General features: G+C 38.1%; 1 protein-coding gene across 6 annotated transcripts in view; it reads right to left on the bottom strand.

Moving 5' to 3' along the window:
* LOC113517194 (lethal(2) giant larvae protein homolog 1) overlaps positions 1-22,991 on the bottom strand; it is a 79,860-nt gene that overhangs the window by 14,320 nt on the left and 42,549 nt on the right. For all 6 annotated transcript variants that reach the window (XM_052903438.1, XM_052903437.1, XM_052903436.1 and 3 more), the window contains exons 3-16: positions 17,217-17,394; positions 15,192-15,438; positions 14,632-14,819; positions 13,709-13,888; positions 11,974-12,062; positions 11,326-11,445; positions 10,299-10,461; positions 9,502-9,691; positions 4,246-4,363; positions 3,774-3,875; positions 3,186-3,290; positions 2,129-2,288; positions 816-949; positions 115-265 (exon numbers count right to left, since the gene is read on the bottom strand). In XM_052903438.1, coding sequence (XP_052759398.1) covers positions 115-265; positions 816-949; positions 2,129-2,288; positions 3,186-3,290; positions 3,774-3,875; positions 4,246-4,363; positions 9,502-9,691; positions 10,299-10,461; positions 11,326-11,445; positions 11,974-12,062; positions 13,709-13,888; positions 14,632-14,819; positions 15,192-15,438; positions 17,217-17,394 — 2,125 coding nt within the window. The remainder of the gene's footprint in view (positions 1-114; positions 266-815; positions 950-2,128; positions 2,289-3,185; positions 3,291-3,773; positions 3,876-4,245; positions 4,364-9,501; positions 9,692-10,298; positions 10,462-11,325; positions 11,446-11,973; positions 12,063-13,708; positions 13,889-14,631; positions 14,820-15,191; positions 15,439-17,216; positions 17,395-22,991) is intronic.

The following is a 22,991-nucleotide window of genomic DNA, read 5'->3' as shown; positions in this document are numbered from 1 at the left end:
CGGATAGTTAATAATTTATTCCATAGGTCTATGTTTAATTATTTCCTTATGTAAACTTGTTGCTCGACTTACATACAAATATTAAGCGATTAATTATTGGCATGCCTTACTGACCATTGACAAGGAATGTGCGTGCGAAGTACAGGCAGCGCACGACGGGGGCGTTAGCGTCGTCCGTGGAGCGCGCCTCCACCGCGCGTTCTACAGGCTTTATATCCGCGTCCGTTTCTGAGGCCGCTTTGTCTGTGGGCTTCTTGGGAGGCGGCTGTCGGATAGAATTTTTTTTAACTTACAATGGTGATGTTGACAATCCACCTTATTTAAAGTGGAAACTGTCATCCATTTATCTAGATCTTAGAGTATAAATAGCATTAGGGAATAGACATGGATATAGGGGTTTCAGAGGTGTTTTCTCCCACGAACACTCAGGTTATGCCGAGGTTTTCCCTAGAGACTACAGCATGGGGTTCTTCAAAAGGGGGGTAAAGAGGTTTCTTCAGGGTCGGCAACGCGCGCGTAATACCTATGGTATTGCAGGTGTTCATAGGCTACGGTAATCGCTTACCATCAGGTGAGCCGTATGCTTGTTTGCCACCTCAGTGGCATAAAAAAGATCATAGAATATATTCACACTGGTACCCCTTTCTTGGCAGCTTTGTTTTTGTGTCATGTTGCATGATGTCTGACAGTGTTTCTTGCCTTAAAATCTGACAGATTAAGGTTTGCCTCAGTGCGTAAGTATAGTTATCCTTCCTTGTAAATAAATCAATATTTAAATAATGTTGTTTATTACAAACAACATGACAGTCACGTACTTGTGTGGGTGATGTGGGGTTCGATGTGGTTTGACGTCTTTGTGACCTGCCTTTCCTTAATCGTCTGAACGACTCTCGCAATGACTTTTTGAACGACTTCCGTCTTGAAATTGGCGTGTCACCAGCACCGGAATCTGTGGATCATAAAAATACAAATAATAATAATATTCAATTAATCACAAAAATTCTTTTATTCTATTTTCCTGTTCATTTTATGTGCAGTAATTATTATAAAAGAAGATATCATGTTTTTTTTTATTTGGTAAATACAACACATGATTTTAGTATGTATGCATATCAATCATTAGCAGTACCGCATTCGAATATTCTGATACTTCCCTAAGGTTGACTGGGAGAGAATGCTTTTAGCATTAAGTCTGTCTTGTACACGACAGAAACGTACTAATTAATAAATGATTTGTCAGAGGGAGACTTTGTACAAAAGTCTTTTCTTTGTACAAAAGCTTGGGTACCTCTGTCCCATTCGTGTTTCTACGGTGAAGCAGTTGTGTTTGCATGGCTGTGTTTCGGTTTGAAAAGTGGGATATGGCGTGAATTTACAGGGTACAGAGGAATAACACCTGAGTCCTCAGGAATAGCAACGCATGGGGGGTATCATGGGTGAAACAGTATACTCTGTTATGTCTATGGTATTGCTTATGTCTATAGGCGACGGTTACCACTTTCCATCAGGTGGGATGTCAGCTTGTTTGTCATTCTAAGTCGTATAAAAAAAAAAGATTGAAATAATGATAATAACTATAAGTGTACATAATTATAAATATGCAAGATATAAAACGTGTCAACACAACATGACTGAAGATGTAATTTAATTATATAATAATTATATTATAAACGTGTGTGAAGCTATTAAACCTAAAAAATGGTTTGGTTATTGCGTTATGTCTGGCATGTTTTTCTGGGTGGGTTGTGAGTGTGTGCGGTATGGTGATGTTGTATTGAATTTGTATGCACAGGTGGGCTGTACCCAGTACGTGTGTTTGAGTGGGTAATAGCGATATCTATGTGTACGCATCACATGTGGTGGCAATGTGTATGTGTACGCTCGCCGCCGTCTGTGTAAGTGTGCGGAGCGTGTAGAGTGTGGGTTGTACCCAGTACGTGTGTTTGAGTGGGTAATAGCGATATGTATGTGTACGCATCAAATGTGGTGGCAATGAGTAAGTGTACGCACGCTGCGGTCTATGTAAGTGTGCGGAGCGCGTAGAGGGTGGGTTGTACCCAGCACGTGTGTTTGAATGGGTAATAGCGATATGTAAGTGTGCGGAGCTTGTAGAGGCTGCAGTACGCACCGTGGTGGTTGAGCGTGCACTTGTGCAGCAGCGGCGCGGCGGTGAGCGCGTCGAATAGCGCGAGTCCGTGCGCGGTGCCGGCCGCCACCACGCCCCACTCCCACTGCGCCGCCAGCGCCGTCACGGCCGCCGGCGGCGACACCTGCGCCACCGACGTCGCCTGCCCACACACCACTACGTCACTTCACATTCTTAGCTTAGCGCCGCACAGTGTGCCCGAACTTCCGCCGACAGTAAATCGGCTACGCCGCATTGTGGCATAGGTATAATATTTTTAACACCTTTACGCCGGGGCCGACTTAAATGTTTTTTGCTGCGAGGCGGCGCTCTAATTGATGCTAATACAATGCACAAGCGAATACGTACCACCTGTGGTACGCGCCGCCAGAAAAGACAGTCTAGCGCGGGCCATCGGAGGTCCGCGCCGGCGTGAACGTGTTAAGCATGTTTATTGAAGATATCGTATAACAATCACTTCTATATAACCATTTAAACAAACACTACGATGTTAAATAATTGAGACGGTATTTAAGTCATCTCCAATTGTGGCAAAACCAGTTATTTTAATTTAAAAACTAAACTACTACATCGATTGTGACAAAATTTCTATGGGACCAATCTAAGTATATACCTTTTGAATAAAAAAAATATATATATTTTTTCCAATCTATTTACAACTGATAAAGTCATGATATAATAACTACAAAAAAAGATCTATTCAGCTACTGTATAACTGCTATGTACGTATGCATTAGTGTATTTATTTTCCAGGAGATGCTAGGCCCCTTAAAAATGCATATGTACTCTCAGACTATATTTTTGAAGCTTTGCTTGCATCCTGGAGTAGAAACTAGCCAATTATGAGGTGGGTATGGTCCCCTAAATACTAGTATAATCGTCAATCGTCCGTAACGGAAGATCGCATTTCCATTAAAATAATTTATTATACATAATGGATCGTTCATACGAAATATTAGCCCATTTTCATCAATAAGTATGTCGCAATATGTATTGCAACAAATGATATAGGTAACAATAAAACATTGAACGAACTCACTTGATAGCCTTGTGGGAATGTTAGTGGACCGGAACGTAACGTCAACTGGTCGTGACCCTTCCAAACGAAGCCGTCGCGATCTGACACGATATTCGCCGACATGGTCTGAAGAAACAAGTTTTATAATATATAAAAATATAAACAGAAGATACGTAAAGAAAATTTTTAATTATTTTTTTATGACATCGTTCAAACGATCCCATAGTATTGTCATGTTTAAAATTAAAAAAAAAAAAGGTAAAACAATGTAAGTACATACTTATTCAAGTAGCAAATAATTGAAAGAAACAAAAATGGGATGGTGTCGACTCAGTTTAACAAAGATAGTCTACCGATAATATTAGACGTGTTTGCTTTGAACTTACTGGAGTTTTGTTGAAAGATCAAAGAGTGCTTATGTTCAGAGACTTAAGATATAGATGTTATTTCTATGTGTTATTGTACTGATGCTTTCCTGGGTGACGTATTAGGAGACTGTAACGCTCATCTAGTTCATGAAACAAATTTCATTTTTATTCACTTCGATAAACAAAAGACGGTTGTAATTTTGTATATACATATTGTATATATAATGTATAGAACACGTACCTTAACTTCTGCAGTGCTGGAGGCGTTCTTTAGTGTTGCTATAACTATGTGCCCAGCGGCGCCGCCAATGGTCAACATCCCAGAGAGAGGACAAAGTATCACCTGCACATAAATATAATTTTTGTGTTTATTTTATACATTTTGATCTGTCACATTATACTACAATATATGAGTTGCAAGCGAATTCATAGATGGAATCGACATCACTTGAGTCTGCGAGATAGAATGAGATAGCAACGTCGGATGTGTCATTCCAACACATGGATTCGTTTACGATAACGATTCTATCGATAGATTCGCTTGCCATTTGTCTAGGAGGAGCTGTAGTATATACGATATTAACATAGCATTAACATAGTTGTATCAGGATTATTTATTTATGTGTAAAAATAGTTATAAGTGTAGACATAAAATAAATAAATGAATGTACAAAATTCACAGGCAAAAGGTGACGGCACGGTGATGCACTTACCCGTTTGATGGCGAGGCGCGGATCGTCACTGTAGGGATCGAAGGTGCCGACCCGCCGGAACGGAGGCCACTCCTCCTCGTCGTTTTGACTGTCATTGTTCTCACCGATCTCCTCGCCACTGCGCAATCATATAAGGTTCGTTAGTCAAAAGATATACACAGTAACTAATAAGAATGGTGATGTCGGTAGGTGTCGCCCTAGACGGTCATATGTCGACCACATAGACGACGTGTTGAAGAAGGATCAAATTAAAAGTACCCGTAACCGACGAGCGTGTATGAAAAGATTGATGAATGTGGAAGAAGCGAAAGAGGTTTGTTCGAATCGAAGCATTTGGCATTCTTTTGTTTCTACCTACCCTAATGGAAATAGGCGTGACAGATATGTATACATGCATGTATGTATGTAATAATAATAATAATTTACTGTAACGTAAACAGTGTCATTTTTTTTTTTTTTTACAACACAGGGGGCAAACGAGCATGCGGCTCACCTGATGGTAAGTGACTACCGCCGCCCATGATCACCCACAACACCAGCGGCATTGCAGGTGTGCTGCCGGCCTTTTAAAAAGGAATATACTCTTTTCTTGAAGGTTATGTTGTCGTATCGGTTCGGAAATACTGCTGCTGGAAGTTGATTCCAAAGAATGGTTGTGCGTGGAAGAAAGTGCCTTGAAAAACGCACGGTGGAAGACCGCCACTCGTCCAGATGATTGGGATGAAACTTTAGTTTGTGGCGGGTTGTACGGTGGTGAAAATCAGCAGCAGGTATCAATCCGAACAATTCCTCAGAACACTCCCCATGATAAATTCGGTAGAAGATGCACAGAGACGCAACATCTCTGCGCAGTTTCAATGGGTCAAGTCGGACAGTAAGGCGTTGACTATCGATAATTCGAGCCGCCCGACTTTGAATACGGTCTAACGGAAGGAGTTGGTACTGTGGCGCTCCTGCCCACAGGTGAGAACAGTATTCCATATGCGGCCTGACTTGGGCTTTATATAATTTCAGGCGGTGTTCTGGCATGAAATATCGTCTCACCCTATTGAGCACTCCTAACTTTTTGGAAGCTATCTTAGCCTTCTCCTCCAGATGACCGCAAAACTGGACGTCGCAAGATATATCAACGCCCAGAATTCCTAGACTTGACTTTTTATCAAGGGAAGTGCCCTGAAAGTGAGGAGATACGACAAACGGCGTCTTTTTTGCGGTAAACGCGCAGACTTGTCATACAGACTGACTTGTCATATAGAATGTATATGTTTAATGTTGTTTACAAACAAACATACAATATTATTTGTGGTTTTTGAACAAGTACGAAGTATACTGTATCTCCCGAGCTACCTTCCCAGGGTACATATTTAACTAATATAAAATACTATAATACTACTTAATCTAATAGTAGTAAAATTCACAATTTAGAATACACGAAGCCTAAGTTAGGTTTCGTGTTCTGAAATCTAAGTTTTCTAAAAAGTTTTCCGTTTTATCATCTAATTCTCTTGTAACTCTAATACACGTCCAATTGGCCAAGCTCCTCAGCGAGTACACTCGGCAAATTCAACGACGCCATTTACACGTTTGTCATTGTTTCATTCTATCGGCCATCACATGAAGATGGATGTTGAGGTAGTCGCCACCGCTACGATTTACAATATGCACTGAACACTCATTACGCCCAATGCTCTTTGATATGGCGGGCCGTCGATGAACGTTGGCCTTTGTGACCAACGTTCCTGTCAACGTTTCTTCCGTTTCTTTTCTGTCAACACAACTTTCTGTGCTACAAATACGCAAATAGGCCCGATATACATCCGCCGAGTGCACTTGCCAAGTGTGTTCGACCAACGAGTGATACCCTTTAGACTTAGAATAAAATCATACTTTTAAAATATAGTGGTGATTCCATAGTGATTAGAGATAGAGTGATTTCCATTGATAAAATATCACAACAGGCAACTCAGAGAAGAAAGCACAATACATCAGTGCATAAGATAAAAGACTGCAGTATGCTTTTTGATGCAATCGAATAGGAATAAATCGAAATCAGATCGAATAGTCATTAAATATAAGATCAATTTGATCCTAATTCGATTGAGCTAAAACTAAGTGAGTCGTATCAAGCCAATGTGGTAAGATTAAGTCGAATATTTTTATGGATAAGGAGAAATTATTTATTTTATTAACATCTCACTATTGAGGAAGGGCTCAAAATTGTTAAAGTTGCTATTTTTAGAGACAGAATTTAGAAAATAATATAAATGAATATAAAGTTAATTTAATATTCCATTTACTGGAAATAGCATCTCTGAAATAAAGTATCCCAACATTCTTATGAACTTTCGGATTTAGTATTATATTATCACTAAAGCACACATAAATACAAATTGAATTATATTTGAATAAATAGAATAAAATATACTTTTTGATCGATTTCGAAATCGTTTTCAGGGACTTAAGATTGCGAACAGGCACTTAAAGAATATACAAGCATTAGTTACAATTTTAAAGACAATTACTTTTAAAAATTGACATAAAAATAGAACACATATAATATAAAAAAGCACTGAAAAAAGACCAAAGCAACTGTAAATAATGTATAAAATACGAAAGCATGCATTTGTTAATTGCATTCGTGCTGTTATATGAAACATTACCTGGTGGTAGACCTTTTCAGTCCGCTTCGTAACGTAGCAAGCGGCAAGCGGGGACAAAACCATTATCGCATGTTAGAGCAAGCTCGGGCTAAACACCAAGTAGCTTGGACACTTATCCATTTTTATTTATTTTAGAGAGTGTAATTTAAATAGTGACAAACTGCGTTGACGTAAAGTTAACTTCGTTGTCTATCTATTCGTTCGTTCGTCGTATATTTTCGCAGACGGAACGTCCTAATGTAATCAGAGCTGGGCAAAATACACGTTTGGTTTCAATTAAAATACAATTGTGTGTATTTAAAATGTGTGTATAGTATTTTAACTATTTTTTATTTAAAATACAAAACACAGTATGTAAGTGAATAGATTTTTTTACAACACGGGGCAAACGCCGCCCATGATCACCCACAACACCAACGGCACTGCAGGTGTGCTGCCGGCCTTTTAATAAGAAATATGCTCTTTTCTTGAAGATTATGATGTCGTATCGGTTCGAAAATACTGCTGCTGGAAGTTGATTACAGAGAGTGGTTGTGCGTGGAAGAAAGTGCCTTGAAAAACGCACGGTGGAAGATCGCCACTCGTCCAGATGGATGGGATGAAACTTTAGTTTATGGCGGGTTGTACAGTGGTGTAAATCAGCAGCAGGTATCAATCCGAACAATTCCAGAATTAGTAAAAGAAAAATTTCCTTCCATGAACTATTATGAACCAGCGCTATTTTCTGCAGAACGCACTCATTAATTAGATCGCTAAATGACAGCTAAATGTATTTATATTAATATGTATTTTGAAAAGTATTTGAAATACAAACTCCAAAATACCTCAGAACCAGGTATTTTAAATACAAATTACTAATTACATATTTAGGAAGTAATAAAATATAAATACCAAATAAGTGTTTATATTTCAATTATGCATTTTAATTACGAGTAGTTCAAATTTAAATGTGGCAATGATCATTCATGACGGCAAAAGAGGGTGAATTTAGGAAATAAAACATTATCAAATAGGACAGAAGAGGTTCGAGTTGTGTATTTGAATATTGCTAGTTTAGTATACATATATAAACTTATAGTAAAATTTCAGTTGGTAATCTGTTATATCTTGGCATAAAGAAACGATACCAATTGTTATAGTAATGGATATGTGAACAAGCACCCGTAGCGTGATTAATAGCGCTCGCTTAAGTATGAGCAGATTTTTGAAATAGCATTAGCAAAAGGCATCTTCAAAAGGGAGATAAAGAGATTTCTTCAGGGTCGGCAAGGCGCGCGTAATACCACTGGTATTGCATTTACGGTAACCACTTACCATCAGGTGGGCCATATGCTTGTTTGCCACCTCAGTGATATAAAAAAAAACCTTCATGGATTTTCATAGTATTGTTTAAATTTATGTAGCACTTTTATCATAATCAAATATGTATCAGAATGAAAAAATGTTAAAAGATTAAAGAGACAACTGAATTGGTAACGCTGTCGGACTAATAACAATAATAAAAAAAAAAACTATAAAGAAATACACATAAAGTTATCAAAACCAGATGTCACTACATTCATATGAATTATTTGGAAGAATGATTATATTGTAATTAAATATAATATAACTAGTAGACCCCGAAACTTGTAGCAATTCACTCGTTACACACGAATCTATCGCCAAAATCGTTATCGCTAGTGGGTCTTTGAAACAGAATGAGATGGCAACGTGCGCTGTCTTACTCTTTCTTATGTGAGTATTAACCGAAATGTTTCTTTTGATGGATTCGTTTGTGTAGCCCATATTTGGTGATAGGGGGAAGTTTGAATTAGACATATCTATATAGAGATAAGAAAAAAACAATAATTCATTTAAATATTCCAGCCGAAACAATCAAATCCGAATTATTTGTAAGCCAATGAACGCCAATATGCCAATAAGGCATATACTTCACAAGATGGGTCTATCTTCGGACACATTGTACAGACTGTGCGGGGAGAAATCGGAATCCATGGAACACTTGATGTGCAACTGCGATTCGTTAGCAAGTATGCGTATCAGTCTACTGGGAACGGCTTATCCAGAACCAGGGGACTACAGATATCTTAAACCGCGGGATATCGTTAGGGTAACACATAGGATCTATGAAATGATGGTATAAGGCAGGGGGAAGCACAAAAGATCCGTATGGGCCGATGTGCATCGGCTTAGCTGACCCCATATGCGAAAAATAAGATAAGATAAGCCAATGAATTAAATTTATAATTTTTCCATGAATAGTCCTATACTGAGTTATAAGTTTTGACATATTATGGGTTCAGTAAAATAAATTATTATTTATATTTATAAGTTACATTTACGCAATAACTAACGAACTCTTAGTTTTATTGGAAATTCGCGCGGAGCTGAAATTTTACAAGTTATAAGCAATTTTCAATAAAAAAAAAAAAAACTAATTCAAAACCTTAGAAGGACCTCAATATTTTTTTTTAAATAGCTCACAAAAACCAACCGAAAGTAGTAAATTGTACCTAACATGATATAAAATATGGTCGTTGGTTGCGGATGGTGGCGCTAATTGGTGGTGTTGGTGGCGTTGGTGGTGGCGAGGTACCTGAAGAGCGGCGCGGTGGTGTACGCGTAGAGCGGCGTCATGGCGACGCCGGTGACGTCCCAGAAGCGCACGGAGCCGTCCTCGTGGCCGGTGAGCAGCAGCTGCCGCGCGCCCGCCTCCGCCGACTCGGCGTTGCCGCCCGATATCGGCCACGCGCTCTCCGAGTACACGTTCTCCGTTTGCGCCTCGCCTGGTTTGGCATTTGATGCGTTTAGATTAAAATTTTCCGCAAATATATTTCATAGAAACGTAATTGCCGTCAGGTTACGCGCATGCCGATTACACTTTAAAAATGCATTTAACCCTTAAATACTTGAAATTTCTAATTTGATACCGGGGTTATAAATCGCATTGGGCGCCTACAATCGATTTTATTTTAATATTTGACTGTTTACATGTTACCAAATGTTTTTTTCAAAATAAATATATAAAAATATCGTTTTAATTTTATACTATTTTTCCCCATTGGTAAACACAGTAAAGTGTACACTTATATATTTTTTAATTTGATTTAAAAAATCAGGCTTTTAAGGGTTAACCAAAGACACCAAAGCCCATATCCTCGTCCTCAGATTCAGACTCTTCTTTCTTGGATTATTTACCCCAATATAATTTACATTAATTCTATTATAATATACTAGCTTTAGCCCGAGACTTCGTCCGATTAAAGGCTGATATAATAAATGTCAATGTAAAAAATAATCATTCATTAATATTTAAAATTGATAGTACAAATACAGATAATGTAGACATTACCCGTTTTTATATAAATCATGCTTAACAAGACATGTACTGACCGGCCGCTACTATGTTGTCGTACACGTTGGATGCGACGTTGTCGACCAGCTGCGCGGTGGTGACGGCGGACGCGTGGATCGACACTAGGTACGGGGGCCGCAGCGGCCGCCACTTACTGTCGCATAGGTCTATCACTACCAATTCCTCTTCCGCCAGCACCACCTGGTTTACAAACAAGTTAGGTATTTTACAAAATTAATTATATTATATAATAAAAAAATAGAATATGGCCTGGGATAGAGCTGGCTGGAAGAAGATGCATGAATTAGTTGCACAGACAAGAGGAAACTCTTAAATGAAAAAAAAAAAATAAAATAAAAAAAACAAAAATGCGAGATTTTACATTAAGAGATGTTGTTGGCCATATGGTCTCAGCATAGAATAGGCCACTCCTTCCCTTCCCGTGGGTGTCGTAAGAGGCGACTAAGGGAAGGCGAGGGATGGGCAGCAGCGTCCCTCTTAAAACATCTCTAAAGCCTAACTGCGCTTGCCAATCCGTCTACTAAGTGTGGCAACTACTGGAAAAACCCCCTAAGAGGAAGGCTTATGTTCAGCAGTGAACAGTTAAAGGCTGGTATAATGATAATGATGATGAGTACATCATTAGTTTCTAAAACAGCACCGTAAATTTACAGATGATTAATGGTTACATCATTAATAAATAAATCGCCAGGAAATAACCACGAGTTTCTAGGGGGACTGCGTGCAGGTCGTCCAGACAGGGTATATTGTTAGCAGGTCAAATCAAAGGTGAATAGTTGTTTTAGCTAAGCGCGTTTTGTTTTAAATCCCTCACTTTACGTCAAGTGTGATTTTTATTAATTATTATATATATTTACACATATATTCATACATTATTTATATATGTATATAACATCCAAATTATAGGCATTGTGCACGTGACACCCCTAGCGTTGCAGACGTCCATAGGCTACAGTAATCGTTTACCATCAGAAGGGTTATACGCCTGTATGCCACCTTTATGGTGAAAACAAATAAAAAGGTTGTTGTGGGGAGATGACTCACCAATGCGGCGGCGACTTGGTTGACCGACTGTAGCTGTATGAGGGCCGGCGTGTCGGGCCGCGCCTCCTGCAGCGGGGTCCCGTCCGGCGGCACCGGGCTCGTTGTGAAGAAGTCGATCACCTGCACAAATGTGAAACATTCTCACACTTTAGAACATTACCAAACAAGCAGTCACAATATTTCTGTTTTAATTGCGAAATAAAATATCAATCTTAATAATATAATAAAATTGTCATAACCAATAAATACAATAATTTTTATGTTTTGTTATCTGTCAGTCTGTCTGTATGTTTGTTCCGGCATCACGCCGAATTTTTACTTTACTTTAATAAAATTACTGCAACAAATTGAATGTAATGTAATATAATGTAAATTGGACTCTCTTTTCCGCGCTTAGCCTCCCATTTGGGCCATTGTGCCTTGTGACTGTGGGTGATGGTTACCACTTTCTACCAATTGGGCTATCATCTTGATTGCCATTCTATGTTGCATAATTTAATCTAATTTTTAGGACTAATCTGTAGTCGGTTTAATGTCGGAGTTATGAGATGGCAAACATAAAAAATATAACACAATTTGAAAACCACCTTCTTTTTTGAAGTTGGCAAAGGCCCTTGCGATAAATATCTTAATATGAAGTGTACTTACACGACTAGTGAAATCGAACGCGACATGTTTTTCCCCTTGTTGTACTGTGACTGTGTATTTGTCTGAATACGAAGCCCTCGGCATGCCACCTGTAACAAAAACATATTTTTATTTATATACATAGCCCTCAAAATTTTTTATTTACATTTGTTAAACTTGTGCATTTTTCCCTCTTGGAATAAGTAGACCACAAAACACTATTGGCTATAATTAGATATGCAATACAGGGTAATAAGTTATACAAGTGGAGGTTAAATATGCATTTGTGTTTGATATAGAACAATATACATATGAGGTTTGTCCGGAAAGTACGTATAAAAGTTTTTTAAAAATTTTATTTTACAATTATTCAGGTAAATCAATTTTATCCCCTTCAAAGTACTCCCCCTGTGACATAATGCACTTGTGCCAACGCCGTTTCCACTGTGAGAAGGTTCCTTGAAAGTCCTCTGGTTGTAGGTTTCTCAGCTGCCCCGTCGTAGCTTTTTTTATCTCATTTATGTCCCCCAAATGCCGCCCCCGAAGTACCAATTTGGTTTTTGGGAACAAGAAGAAGTCACACGGGGCCAAATCCGGCGAATAGGGGGGTGTTCGGTCACCGTAATGGAATTTTTACTCAAAAACTCACGGACAACAAGAGAGGTGTGGGCAGGGGCATTGTCGTGGTGAAGAATCCAACGCCCCTCTCGCGCCAATTCTGGACGAACTCGTGCCACACGAGCTTTGAGGCGTCTGAGCACATCGACGTAGAATTTTCCATCAACTGTCTGGCCTGGAGGTTCGAATTCTTTCCACGTTTTCGTCGGAATGTGAAGTGGAAGGACGTCCTGAACGTGGGTCATCTTGAACGCTTTCTCGGCCCTCTCTGAATCTTTTTAGCCACTTGTGGACGGTTGGTTCCTTCACAGCATCATCCCCATAAACTGTTCTGAGATCGGCAAAAATTTCACGGCCATTCTTGCCGAGTTTCGAGAGAAACTTGATTACGACGCGCTGCTCTTCAACGGAAGCGGGCTCCATGCCGACGGGGTTTCGTTAAGAGGTAACTTCACAGATGGCGTGACAAGCCAGTTCGCACCGCACGGCGGTCAGACCAGAACTGAAGCATTGTTAGGGACATAAGGAAGGGGTCCTGCGCTTACCTGGCCTCCCCACTCCTCTTTCTCGCATTCCAGAACACTTTTATACGAACTTTCCGGACAGACCTCGTATTCCCCGTAACAAAATACATAAAAAAAAAATCCAAGTTTTTGTATTCAAAATTGTTTGTAAAACATCATATTTATTATTTCTACAATATTTTTTGATGTTTTAAACTTTTGATCACAGGCTTCATCTTTCATTAGGAATATTATATGCATTATAGGAAAAATAAAAAAGTTTTCGACCCTTTAGGGATCTGCATGGAAGTCGACGTGACAGCAATATACCCTATATTGTTACAATGGGACTGGTAGTACCAGTAGGTAAATTACAACCAGGATAGTTAGTAATATGGATTTGCAATCCCATTGCTAGCAATATACTCCTATCAGGTCGATCTCTACGCGTTTCTCTCTGGAAACCACAATGAATCACTGTTGATGGATTCATCAGAATGGAACAATTAACCTGTTTTGGTCTTCACCTATCATGCTTTATTGGTTTCCCGCCAGTGTATACCGATAGCGCAGGCAGAGATACCATTCCATTATTATATAAAAAAAAAAAAAAAAATTGAGCGAAGGTAACTCACCAGCGTATATGAGTATCTCGTCGCCGTTGACGCTGGTCCTGTTCAGAATCTTCGTGATGGCCTTGCACGGGTACGGTCCGTACGGTGTGATCGGCTCCTTGATCGGTCGCTCGCTCGCCGCGCCGCTCACCTCCCACGTCACGTACGAGCCGTCATTGTGCGACGACGTGAAGTGTTCGCCTGCAATTATTTTGGTAGATTATTTAAAATAAATAAATCTATAATCGACATGTAATTTATGTTTCATTTGTAATATTATATAAATTTGTAATTTATGCAAAAATGTAGTTTTGATCATGCTGTGTACGCATATTTTTGGAGGGTTAGCCTGAACAAAACATTATTGTACTGTATAAATTAATGTAACCATGTTAATTCTCTGTAATGTGTACCTATTGAAATAAAATAAAATAAAAAATAATTGACGTGTGGTCCCGGCATAAAATGACCACTCCTTCCTTTCCCGTGAGCGAAATTTGTTACAAATCTAAACATTTAATAAATCAATCGTTTTTGACTTTTACTACTATCGTCAACAGACTGTTTTATGGTCGTAGCAATTATTCGTTTGTTTACATTTTTATTAAGTTGTACTGAAACATTTTATTCATGATTATATTTGTTTATATTTATTATTTATATGCAATTAAAGATTGTATCCCACAAAAAATCCAATTTCAATTGTAACATATACTGTGTACAATTGTAAAAAAAAGTATGTTATTTTGATTTAAAAACTAAATTACTGAACTGATTTTGATAAAATTTTGATGGGACCAACCTGTATCTCTTTTTAGAGAAAAGAGAATTTCTAAAATCGGTTTTTACCTGACAGAGTTATGAGGTAACAAATATACAAAAAGAAAAACACAATCGAATTAAGAACCTTTTTGAAGTTGGTTGAAAAAAATTAATGAACTCACCGTCGTCATTCCAGCACAAGCTCTCCAACTGTTGATTGGATACGCAGGTGTATGTGGGCTGCGACGCGACGCGGTCCCATAACACGACCAATCCCCTGTTGTACCCGATCAAGAGCCGGGTCGGCACTTTCGGGTGTTCGCACATCGATTCCACCGCGCCGGGGTTCACTTTGAAGTCCTCTGGACAGCTGCAAAATTAAATTGGTCCAAATGTCATATTTCCTTACATATTGATTTACAAATAATTTATTTTAATGAAAATTGTTTGACAATGTGTTAAATCGCGTTATTTGCACATTTATGACATGATACATGACATTTTTTGTCCTAAATCTTATAATACAGTTTCAATTTTTCAAGTCAATTTCAAGAATTCAATTATGTATTTTTATAAAGTAGATTCATACGATACTTTGTAAGTTCTCTATTGGATTATAAATGAACCTCACGTAATAACAAGTTAACAAAGTAAGGTTAATTAAATATTTGTTAAAGATTCTAATTATTTATTATTAAAATATACTTGCTGTGGATGTATGTTAATAATTATATATACTTACTTTTGCATAACTAAATCCTGATATATAACATCCTCACTTAATGAGAACGTGTTCAAGTCCAATGTGTATATGTTCCCGCCTTCTGTGCCAATAAGTAAATTTTTGCCTGACGCCTCCACGCAGGTTGCCGATATTTTTTTATTTTTGCCTTCAAATGTGTGTGTTCTTAGTTCCACTAGGGATTTCTCGTTGATCTCCCATAAGTGGAGACTGTTGTCGTCACATAGTGAGATTAGGCGGCCCGTGCCTGGAAATAAGAGAATAGGCTCAAGTAAGTTTTTGTATATTGCAGTGTACACCTGACGATAGGTGGCCCATATATGTTGCAACATCAAGAACATCATTCGAATATTGCAGATTCTTACGAGATGACAAAATTGTCATTTCGTAAGAATATATCTCATGGATGTATCTAAACATAGCTAATGGAGCTATATGTATAAAAGCCTATTTACCTAAAGTACGAGGTTTGTCCGGAAAGTACGTATAAAAGTTTTTTAAAAATTTTATTTTACAATTATTCAGGTAAATCAATTTTATCCCCTTCAAAGTACTCCCCCTGTGACATAATGCACTTGTGCCAACGCCGTTTCCACTGTGAGAAGGCTCCTTGAAAGTCCTCTGGTTGTAGGTTTCTCAGCTGCCCCGTCGTAGCTTTTTTTATCTCATTTATGTCCCCCAAATGCCGCCCCCGAAGTACCAATTTGGTTTTTGGGAACAAGAAGAAGTCACACGGGGCCAAATCCGGCGAATAGGGGGGGGTGTTCGGTCACCGTAATGGAATTTTTACTCAAAAACTCACGGACAACAAGAGAGGTGTGGGCAGGGGCATTGTCGTGGTGAAGAATCCAACGCCCCTCTCGCGCCAATTCTGGACGAACTCGTGCCACACGAGCTTTGAGGCGTCTGAGCACATCGACGTAGAATTTTCCATCAACTGTCTGGCCTGGAGGGACGAATTCTTGATGGACAATCCCCCGAACATCGAAAAAAACAATCAACATTGTCTTGACATTTGAGCGGGATTTTCCTTCACAGCATCATCCCCATAAACTGTTCTGAGATCGGCAAAAATTTCACGGCCATTCTTGCCGAGTTTCGAGAGAAACTTGATTACGACGCGCTGCTCTTCAACGGAAGCGGGCTCCATGCCGACGGGGTTTCGTTAAGAGGTAACTTCACAGATGGCGTGACAAGCCAGTTCGCACCGCACGGCGGTCAGACCAGAACTGAAGCATTGTTAGGGACATAAGGAAGGGGTCCTGCGCTTACCTGGCCTCCCCACTCCTCTTTCTCGCATTCCAGAACACTTTTATACGAACTTTCCGGACAGACCTCGTATATCTATTTTAATGACCCAGGAGCACATTCTTTTTTTTTTTTTTTTTTTTTTTTATAGAACTTAGAATGGCAAACAAGCTGACGGCCCACCTGATGGAAAGTGGTAACCGTCGCCTATAGACATGAGCAGTACCATGGACATAACAAAGTATACTGTTTCGCCCATGATACCCCCCATGCGTTGCCATTCCTGAGGACTCAGGTGTTATTCCTCTGTACCCAGTAAATTCACGCCATATCCCACCCTTCAAACCGAAACACAGCTATGCAAACACAACTGCTTCACGGTTGAAACACGAATGGGACAGAGGTACCCAAGCAATCGACTTTTGTACAAAGTCTCCCTCTGGTAAATTCTTGGCCATTAGGAAAAGATAGATAGATATATCATTTATTTACATTACTTATAGTACACACATAATAGATATAGATACATACGCAAAAAATACACATACAAAAAAAAGGGAAATACATAAAAGTAACATAATATTTCATTTCGTGAGTGTACCACAGTAACACAAAATGGTCACAACTCAGTTTATTGCTTTGCTTTTAAAAAGGCAAAAGACTGATATTCTGTTGTCGCCAAAAAAAATACCAAATGACCTCTTCTAGATTGATTCGGGCCCCGGTCTCCAATTTTGTGTCATTAGACGTTGAAAGATAAATACACTGACAATTTACCTGGAATGAAGAGTATTTGTATGACGGGTGAGTCTGGATTTGTGTGTTGTCCATAGAACTCGACTCCCGGCCGACCGTACACTTTGAGGGCGCCGGTCGCCGTGCCCAGGGCGGCCAGTCTGAGGAGCGGGTCCCATGCAAGCGCTGATGCTCTGTGTGGGAAGCCATGCTGTACTGTCTGTGAACAACAAGACAAAAATTATAAACAACTATATTCTATGTTGCCGTGTACGTACCGGCAATAGAATAGGCCACCCTTTCCTTTCTCGTGGGTGTCTTAAGAACCGACTAAGGGAACTTATGGTGGAAGGATGGGCCCATGATACCCCTCATTTTCGTGCAATTCCTAAAGACGCAGGTGTTATTGCTCTGTACTCAGTAAATTCACGCCATATCCCACCCTTCAAACCGAAACACAGCCATGCAAACACAACTGCTTTACGGTTGAAACACGAATGGGACAGAGATACCCAAACAATCGACTTACAAAGTCTTCCTCTGGTTAGGATTTAACACTAAGTATTTCTATCAGTTGTCTAATGTTGTAATATATGGGGCTGTGTTGAGGCCATAGTGTAGTGGTAAGTACAATTTTTTTGTTTGCTCTTTCAAATAAACATATTCAAAGGACAAATTCTTGAAAATGTTAATGAGTTGGTATGATAATGATGATTAATTTTGTATCCATAGTCATAAGTGTATGAATGTTATCCATTCCTTAAAACTGGTATTAGTATTCATCAAAATAGGATCTCAAAAATATTTTTCTCTTAGAAAAAAAAAATAATATCACCATTAAATAAACATACATTAAATCTCGAAATAAAGAATAATGTACATCTATATCGACGGCACTACTTAATAATACATTGTATGGTAGAGTGCCGCTGATACAAGTACTGATAGTAATGAAACTTGCTTAAATTAAAGCATTAAACATTTCTACTCTTTACCGTTACATATTGTATAACAAACACAAATTATTTTTTATTCTTTTTTCAAATAAAATATAGAGTTATAAACATTCGCAGATATGAACGCATGGGTAGATAACCTATACAGTTTTCATATTTCTCCATTTATATTCTGCGTGCCACCTCTTAACACCGAACGTTACAAATGATAAAGTACATCTTTTTGTAGTCGACTCGCCACCTGACGACGGCAAATACAAAGCAGTGACGAAATACAAACATACAAAAAGTTCCCTTGCCGTGAGTCAACCTATCAGATACTGTTTTTGTGATGCGCCGATTAGTCTAATTTTATTTTACGCTACTGAAATACTACAAGAGCGGTGAGTAACGGAGTAAAAATTTTTACCCGATTGCGAGGAAACCAAAAATAGGTTAATAATAATAATATTTATTTCGGACCAAAATATTATACATAACGTGTCAGTAAAAAAGACTAAAAACCTTAGTAAAAAGATAATATTCAATTAGTTCACATTTTTTTTATGCAACTTTGAATGGCAAACAAGCTGACGGTCCACCTGATGGAAAGTGGTAACCGTCGCCTATAGACGTGAGCAGTACCATGGACATAACAGTGTATACTGTTTCGCCCATGATACATGATGATGAATGCGTTGTCATTCCTGAGGACTCAGGTGTTATTTCTCTGTACCCAGTAAATTCACATGTCTTTATCTCCATAACGTTTATAATATAGCGTTACAATTTCTCTGGAGTGGACAGTCCTGTTTCTCCGCAATTAATTATACTCATCGCCAGTATATCAACCGCTAACTGTCTGCTGCTGAACTTAGGCCTCCTCCATAAGGGAGAATATGCCAGTAGCTGACATGCTTGACAACCGCAGTTAGGTTTTTAGTGATGTTTTGAGAAGAACGCTACTGCCCATTCCTCCAATAGTAAGTTCCGTCAGTCGCCTCTTATGAAATCCACGGGAAATAAAGGGATGGCCCATTCTGTCAGAGCCACTCTGCAAATCAATTACATAAGGAGACTGCTATACAAGATTCAAAAACGTGTTACAAACTTAAAGTTTTCCATTAAAAAAATTCTGAAAGAAGTTCTAAGTTCGAAGTTCGTATGGCTGTGGTTTCAGTTTGAATTTTAGAATATGTTAGTAAAAATATAAGGTATACCGGGATAACATCTTAGTCCTTAGGAATGGCAACGCATGATGTGTACAACCACGGGCTATTCGAGATTATAGACAGTTGCCACTTTATACCAGGTGGGCTGGCAATTTATTTGCACTTAGAAGTAACTTAAAAAAAATGCAAAAACCTATAATAGAAGGGTCTGATCTTTTCCATGAAAATACATCAAATATTTTATGGAAGATAGGAAGAACGTAGTAACTGCGACATTATCGTAAGATACCGTAGTACTTGGTTCAATTTCTTCCCTGCCGAACGTCTCAATGCTATAAAGTATGTAACTTAAAGCGGCAAACTTCTCAATTTAATCCAAGACCGAGTAGCAAGAGTGGTTGAACGCGAGTCCCTTATTAACATTGCATACAAAAGTTCATAAATAAAATTGTTATTTTAAATCTAGCTGCTTCGCTACCGCAGTGTGCCATTACGTTCAACGTAAAAAAAGCACTATATAGTTGTCTGTTTACATTGAAGCACGTGTATATTTAAATCTTAACTCAACACGTGTTTCTACACAAATATTTAAATATTGTTACGTTCACTTCGCGTCATTTTTGGTACCGTAACACATTTATAATTGAAAAGAAAGCAGAGTTATTGTTTATATCTCTTATCGCCCACACTTGAACACAAACTTTATTTGATTACGTTATTTCTTCTTTGAATTATTTTAGAATTAACTTTTACCCGTGACTTTGTCCGCGTAACCGATATATGTTTACTGACTGTAAGTACGTGTATACCAAACATACTTTCGTATTTATAATATTAGTAGGGATTATTGTTGTCCGGCTGCCCAAGAATATATATTTTAGGATTTTTTTCAATGGATAAAAATATAATGGTATTAAGTTGTTGGGTAATCAGCGCAGGATGATAATTACAAATTAAATTAATCGATACAACGACCTGATATGACATACGGGGGGGTGGGGGGACAACAACAAGATATTAGCACTAGCAAATCTACCAAGTAATAAGAAATCAAATACCTCGACCTGGAAAATTAAAAGGGCTAAAACTTTCGAGCTTAGCTTAGTGGACGAGTTAACCAATCCATAACGGTTTTCAAAGGTACACGTGTCGAGTCGAAGATACATACGCGATGGACAACAGATCATTACGAGGTATTTAGGTCGACGTGAAAGCATCTCACTATGCATACAATGAATGTAACCAAAAAGCGTTCCATGACCACTCAGTCGAACGTAACAGGCTTGGTGGATCCATGTTACGACAGATCTGTTTCAAGTGTTGAGGTCACAACAGCAATAAACTATTCTGAACCATATCAAGCTTCAAATAAAGAATACTTTTCTAATGCGCAGAATGTTTTAGTTCGTGGTTCACCGCCCTACACTATGAAATAATGGCATGAATTCCATGAAGGAATTAGCGTGACTGATGGTCTATTTTTAGAGACTATTTAAAACTTATAAATTTATAGAATATAGATAATATTAATTAATTTACGATAAAGCAATCTTATATAGATTTTATGATTAGATATTTTAATAAGTATAGATAACTAAACTTCGGGTACTTAAAAATCTAACTTAGAACAAAATTATAATGTAATACCTATCGTCACCCGATGCATTGACACCGGGAGAACAATGAATGCGATCCAAACCATGTAATAATGAAAAAAGGCGTTCCTTATAGTTTGGAATTCATTCGACATCAAGCACAAATATTTGAAAGTACAATAGCGATTTGTTTGTACAAATTGTAAGAAGTAAGCTCAAAATTAGAGATGTAACATGGAATCCTCTAGAACATAAATATATTCAAATGGTGTAATGAATTCAGAACAGAAGAAGAATAAACTTATTATTCAAATTATCTGTCATTATCTAAAAGAAGAAATCTAGAAGAAAGAATATGGAGTGTATCGTTATTTTTCCTTCGTGTATTTTCTGTTTGTTTTGGGATGGTAGGCTATCATAGTTTGGAGGTAAGAACGAACATCGTCCTAAAGATTTATGTACTAGTAAGTCTAAAAGGAACACAACATATACAGGTGCGAATCCTATAGGATCTAACTGTCGGAAGGTTACAGTTTTCGATCTATAATACATACATATACTAAACAAAAATTAAAACTATTTGAAAATATTTTCAACTAGCATTTAGTCGAGACTACGTTCGCGTGAGCGAGATATGTTGAGTGAACGAGATACAAAGTAGCTTATATCCTACTCTATCTCATATGATATATGCACATCGAATTCCATATTGATTAAGCTGTTAAGACGCTAACAGGCAAGCTAACTCACTTTCACATTTCTAATATTAGTAAGGGTATCTCTTGTCCTATTCTTATTTTCAATATTATAGCCATGAAAAAAGTTCGAAGTGGGTGTCATGATGGATCATTCTCGATGTAACTTATGAACGGCGTGTAATAATGTATGGCTAAGTTAGCATAGGGACGTATGATCGATGGTCTAACGGGCAAAGCGAGTTAGTTAAGATGAATAACATTTGCCTATAGACGCCGGTGCATGTGCACCGAACACGCTCAGTGCACTGAGAGGTCTACTGAACCGGTTCCATGGCACCGTTATGGGGGTCTGTTTATAGAGGAAGTTACAATATAAAATTTTGAACTCTCCGCTCAAAGTGTTAGAATGTAATTTGTGTTTTGCTTTATTTTATTGCGTTTATAATTTCATAGTTTTGTAAATTGAGAGGTGATAATTTTTAAAAGGTTTAAAATGTTTCTTTCAATAATAAAAAGAGTGGCATGTGGCAAATTAAAAATATCCTATATTTAAAGTGGTATAAAATATGTTGACTGCTTAGATTTTGCTATCCTGTTATATTGTGATCCTGTTAAAATTGTGTCGTGGTACGGTAAAAACAATAATTGCCCCCATAACCTTTCATGGCAGTGTTAGCCACTAGCCCCTTGCTCGTTGCTTCGTACGCAAGAATTTTAAAAGTAGAAAAAACAATGAAATAGGCCAGTTTTAAATGTAGTATTAAGATAAAATAGAACAGATTTTAAATTAGACCTTTAGGAACCCCAACTGTAAAAACAGTATCCAATTAGGTGCAGTAGTTTTTGCGTGACACCAGATTATAAATACATACACACAGACAGACAGACAGACGGACAGACAAGACAAAAATTAAAAAAAAAAAAAACTATGTTGGTGTCTGTTGCTCTTAATAAAATCTCTCATATAATTGTTCTTCTTAACTTCCCATGAACAGGGATCGTTTAGTCACGACTTTATTATATTAGTAAGATTACCGTTATAATTAGCAAACGTCAATATGACATGACAATTACACGGCAATTAATACGCATAATAGCTTGGTTCATTCATATTCATGGCATCGCATTAGAATTTGATCAATGTATGGAAGTTGGTAAATTAGGGCGCTACGCATTCCACTGCCTCGCTTTTTGTTTGACACCACCGTATCTTTATGTATTAGTACACACTAATATGACAGTAGAGAGCTTTTTAGACTGTGATAATATTATGAGAAAGCGAGATAGTTTGTTTTCGTTTGGCGTCTAAAAGGTGAGCGTGTTTCATCATAAGTCTTGCCGTCACGTTTACCAGGTGAGATAGGTGCAAACGTGAACGTGCATCGTCCTATCAAAAAGAAACAGCTCAAATAATCAC

The sequence above is a fragment of the Galleria mellonella genome, unplaced genomic scaffold (genome assembly GCF_026898425.1).
Source record: "Galleria mellonella isolate WM207_F2 unplaced genomic scaffold, CSIRO_AGI_GalMel_v1 utg139, whole genome shotgun sequence".
Lineage (NCBI taxonomy): Eukaryota > Metazoa > Arthropoda > Insecta > Lepidoptera > Pyralidae > Galleria > Galleria mellonella.
The sequence above is the reverse complement of the archived record's forward strand: the minus strand, read 5'-3'. Positions and strand labels throughout refer to the sequence as shown.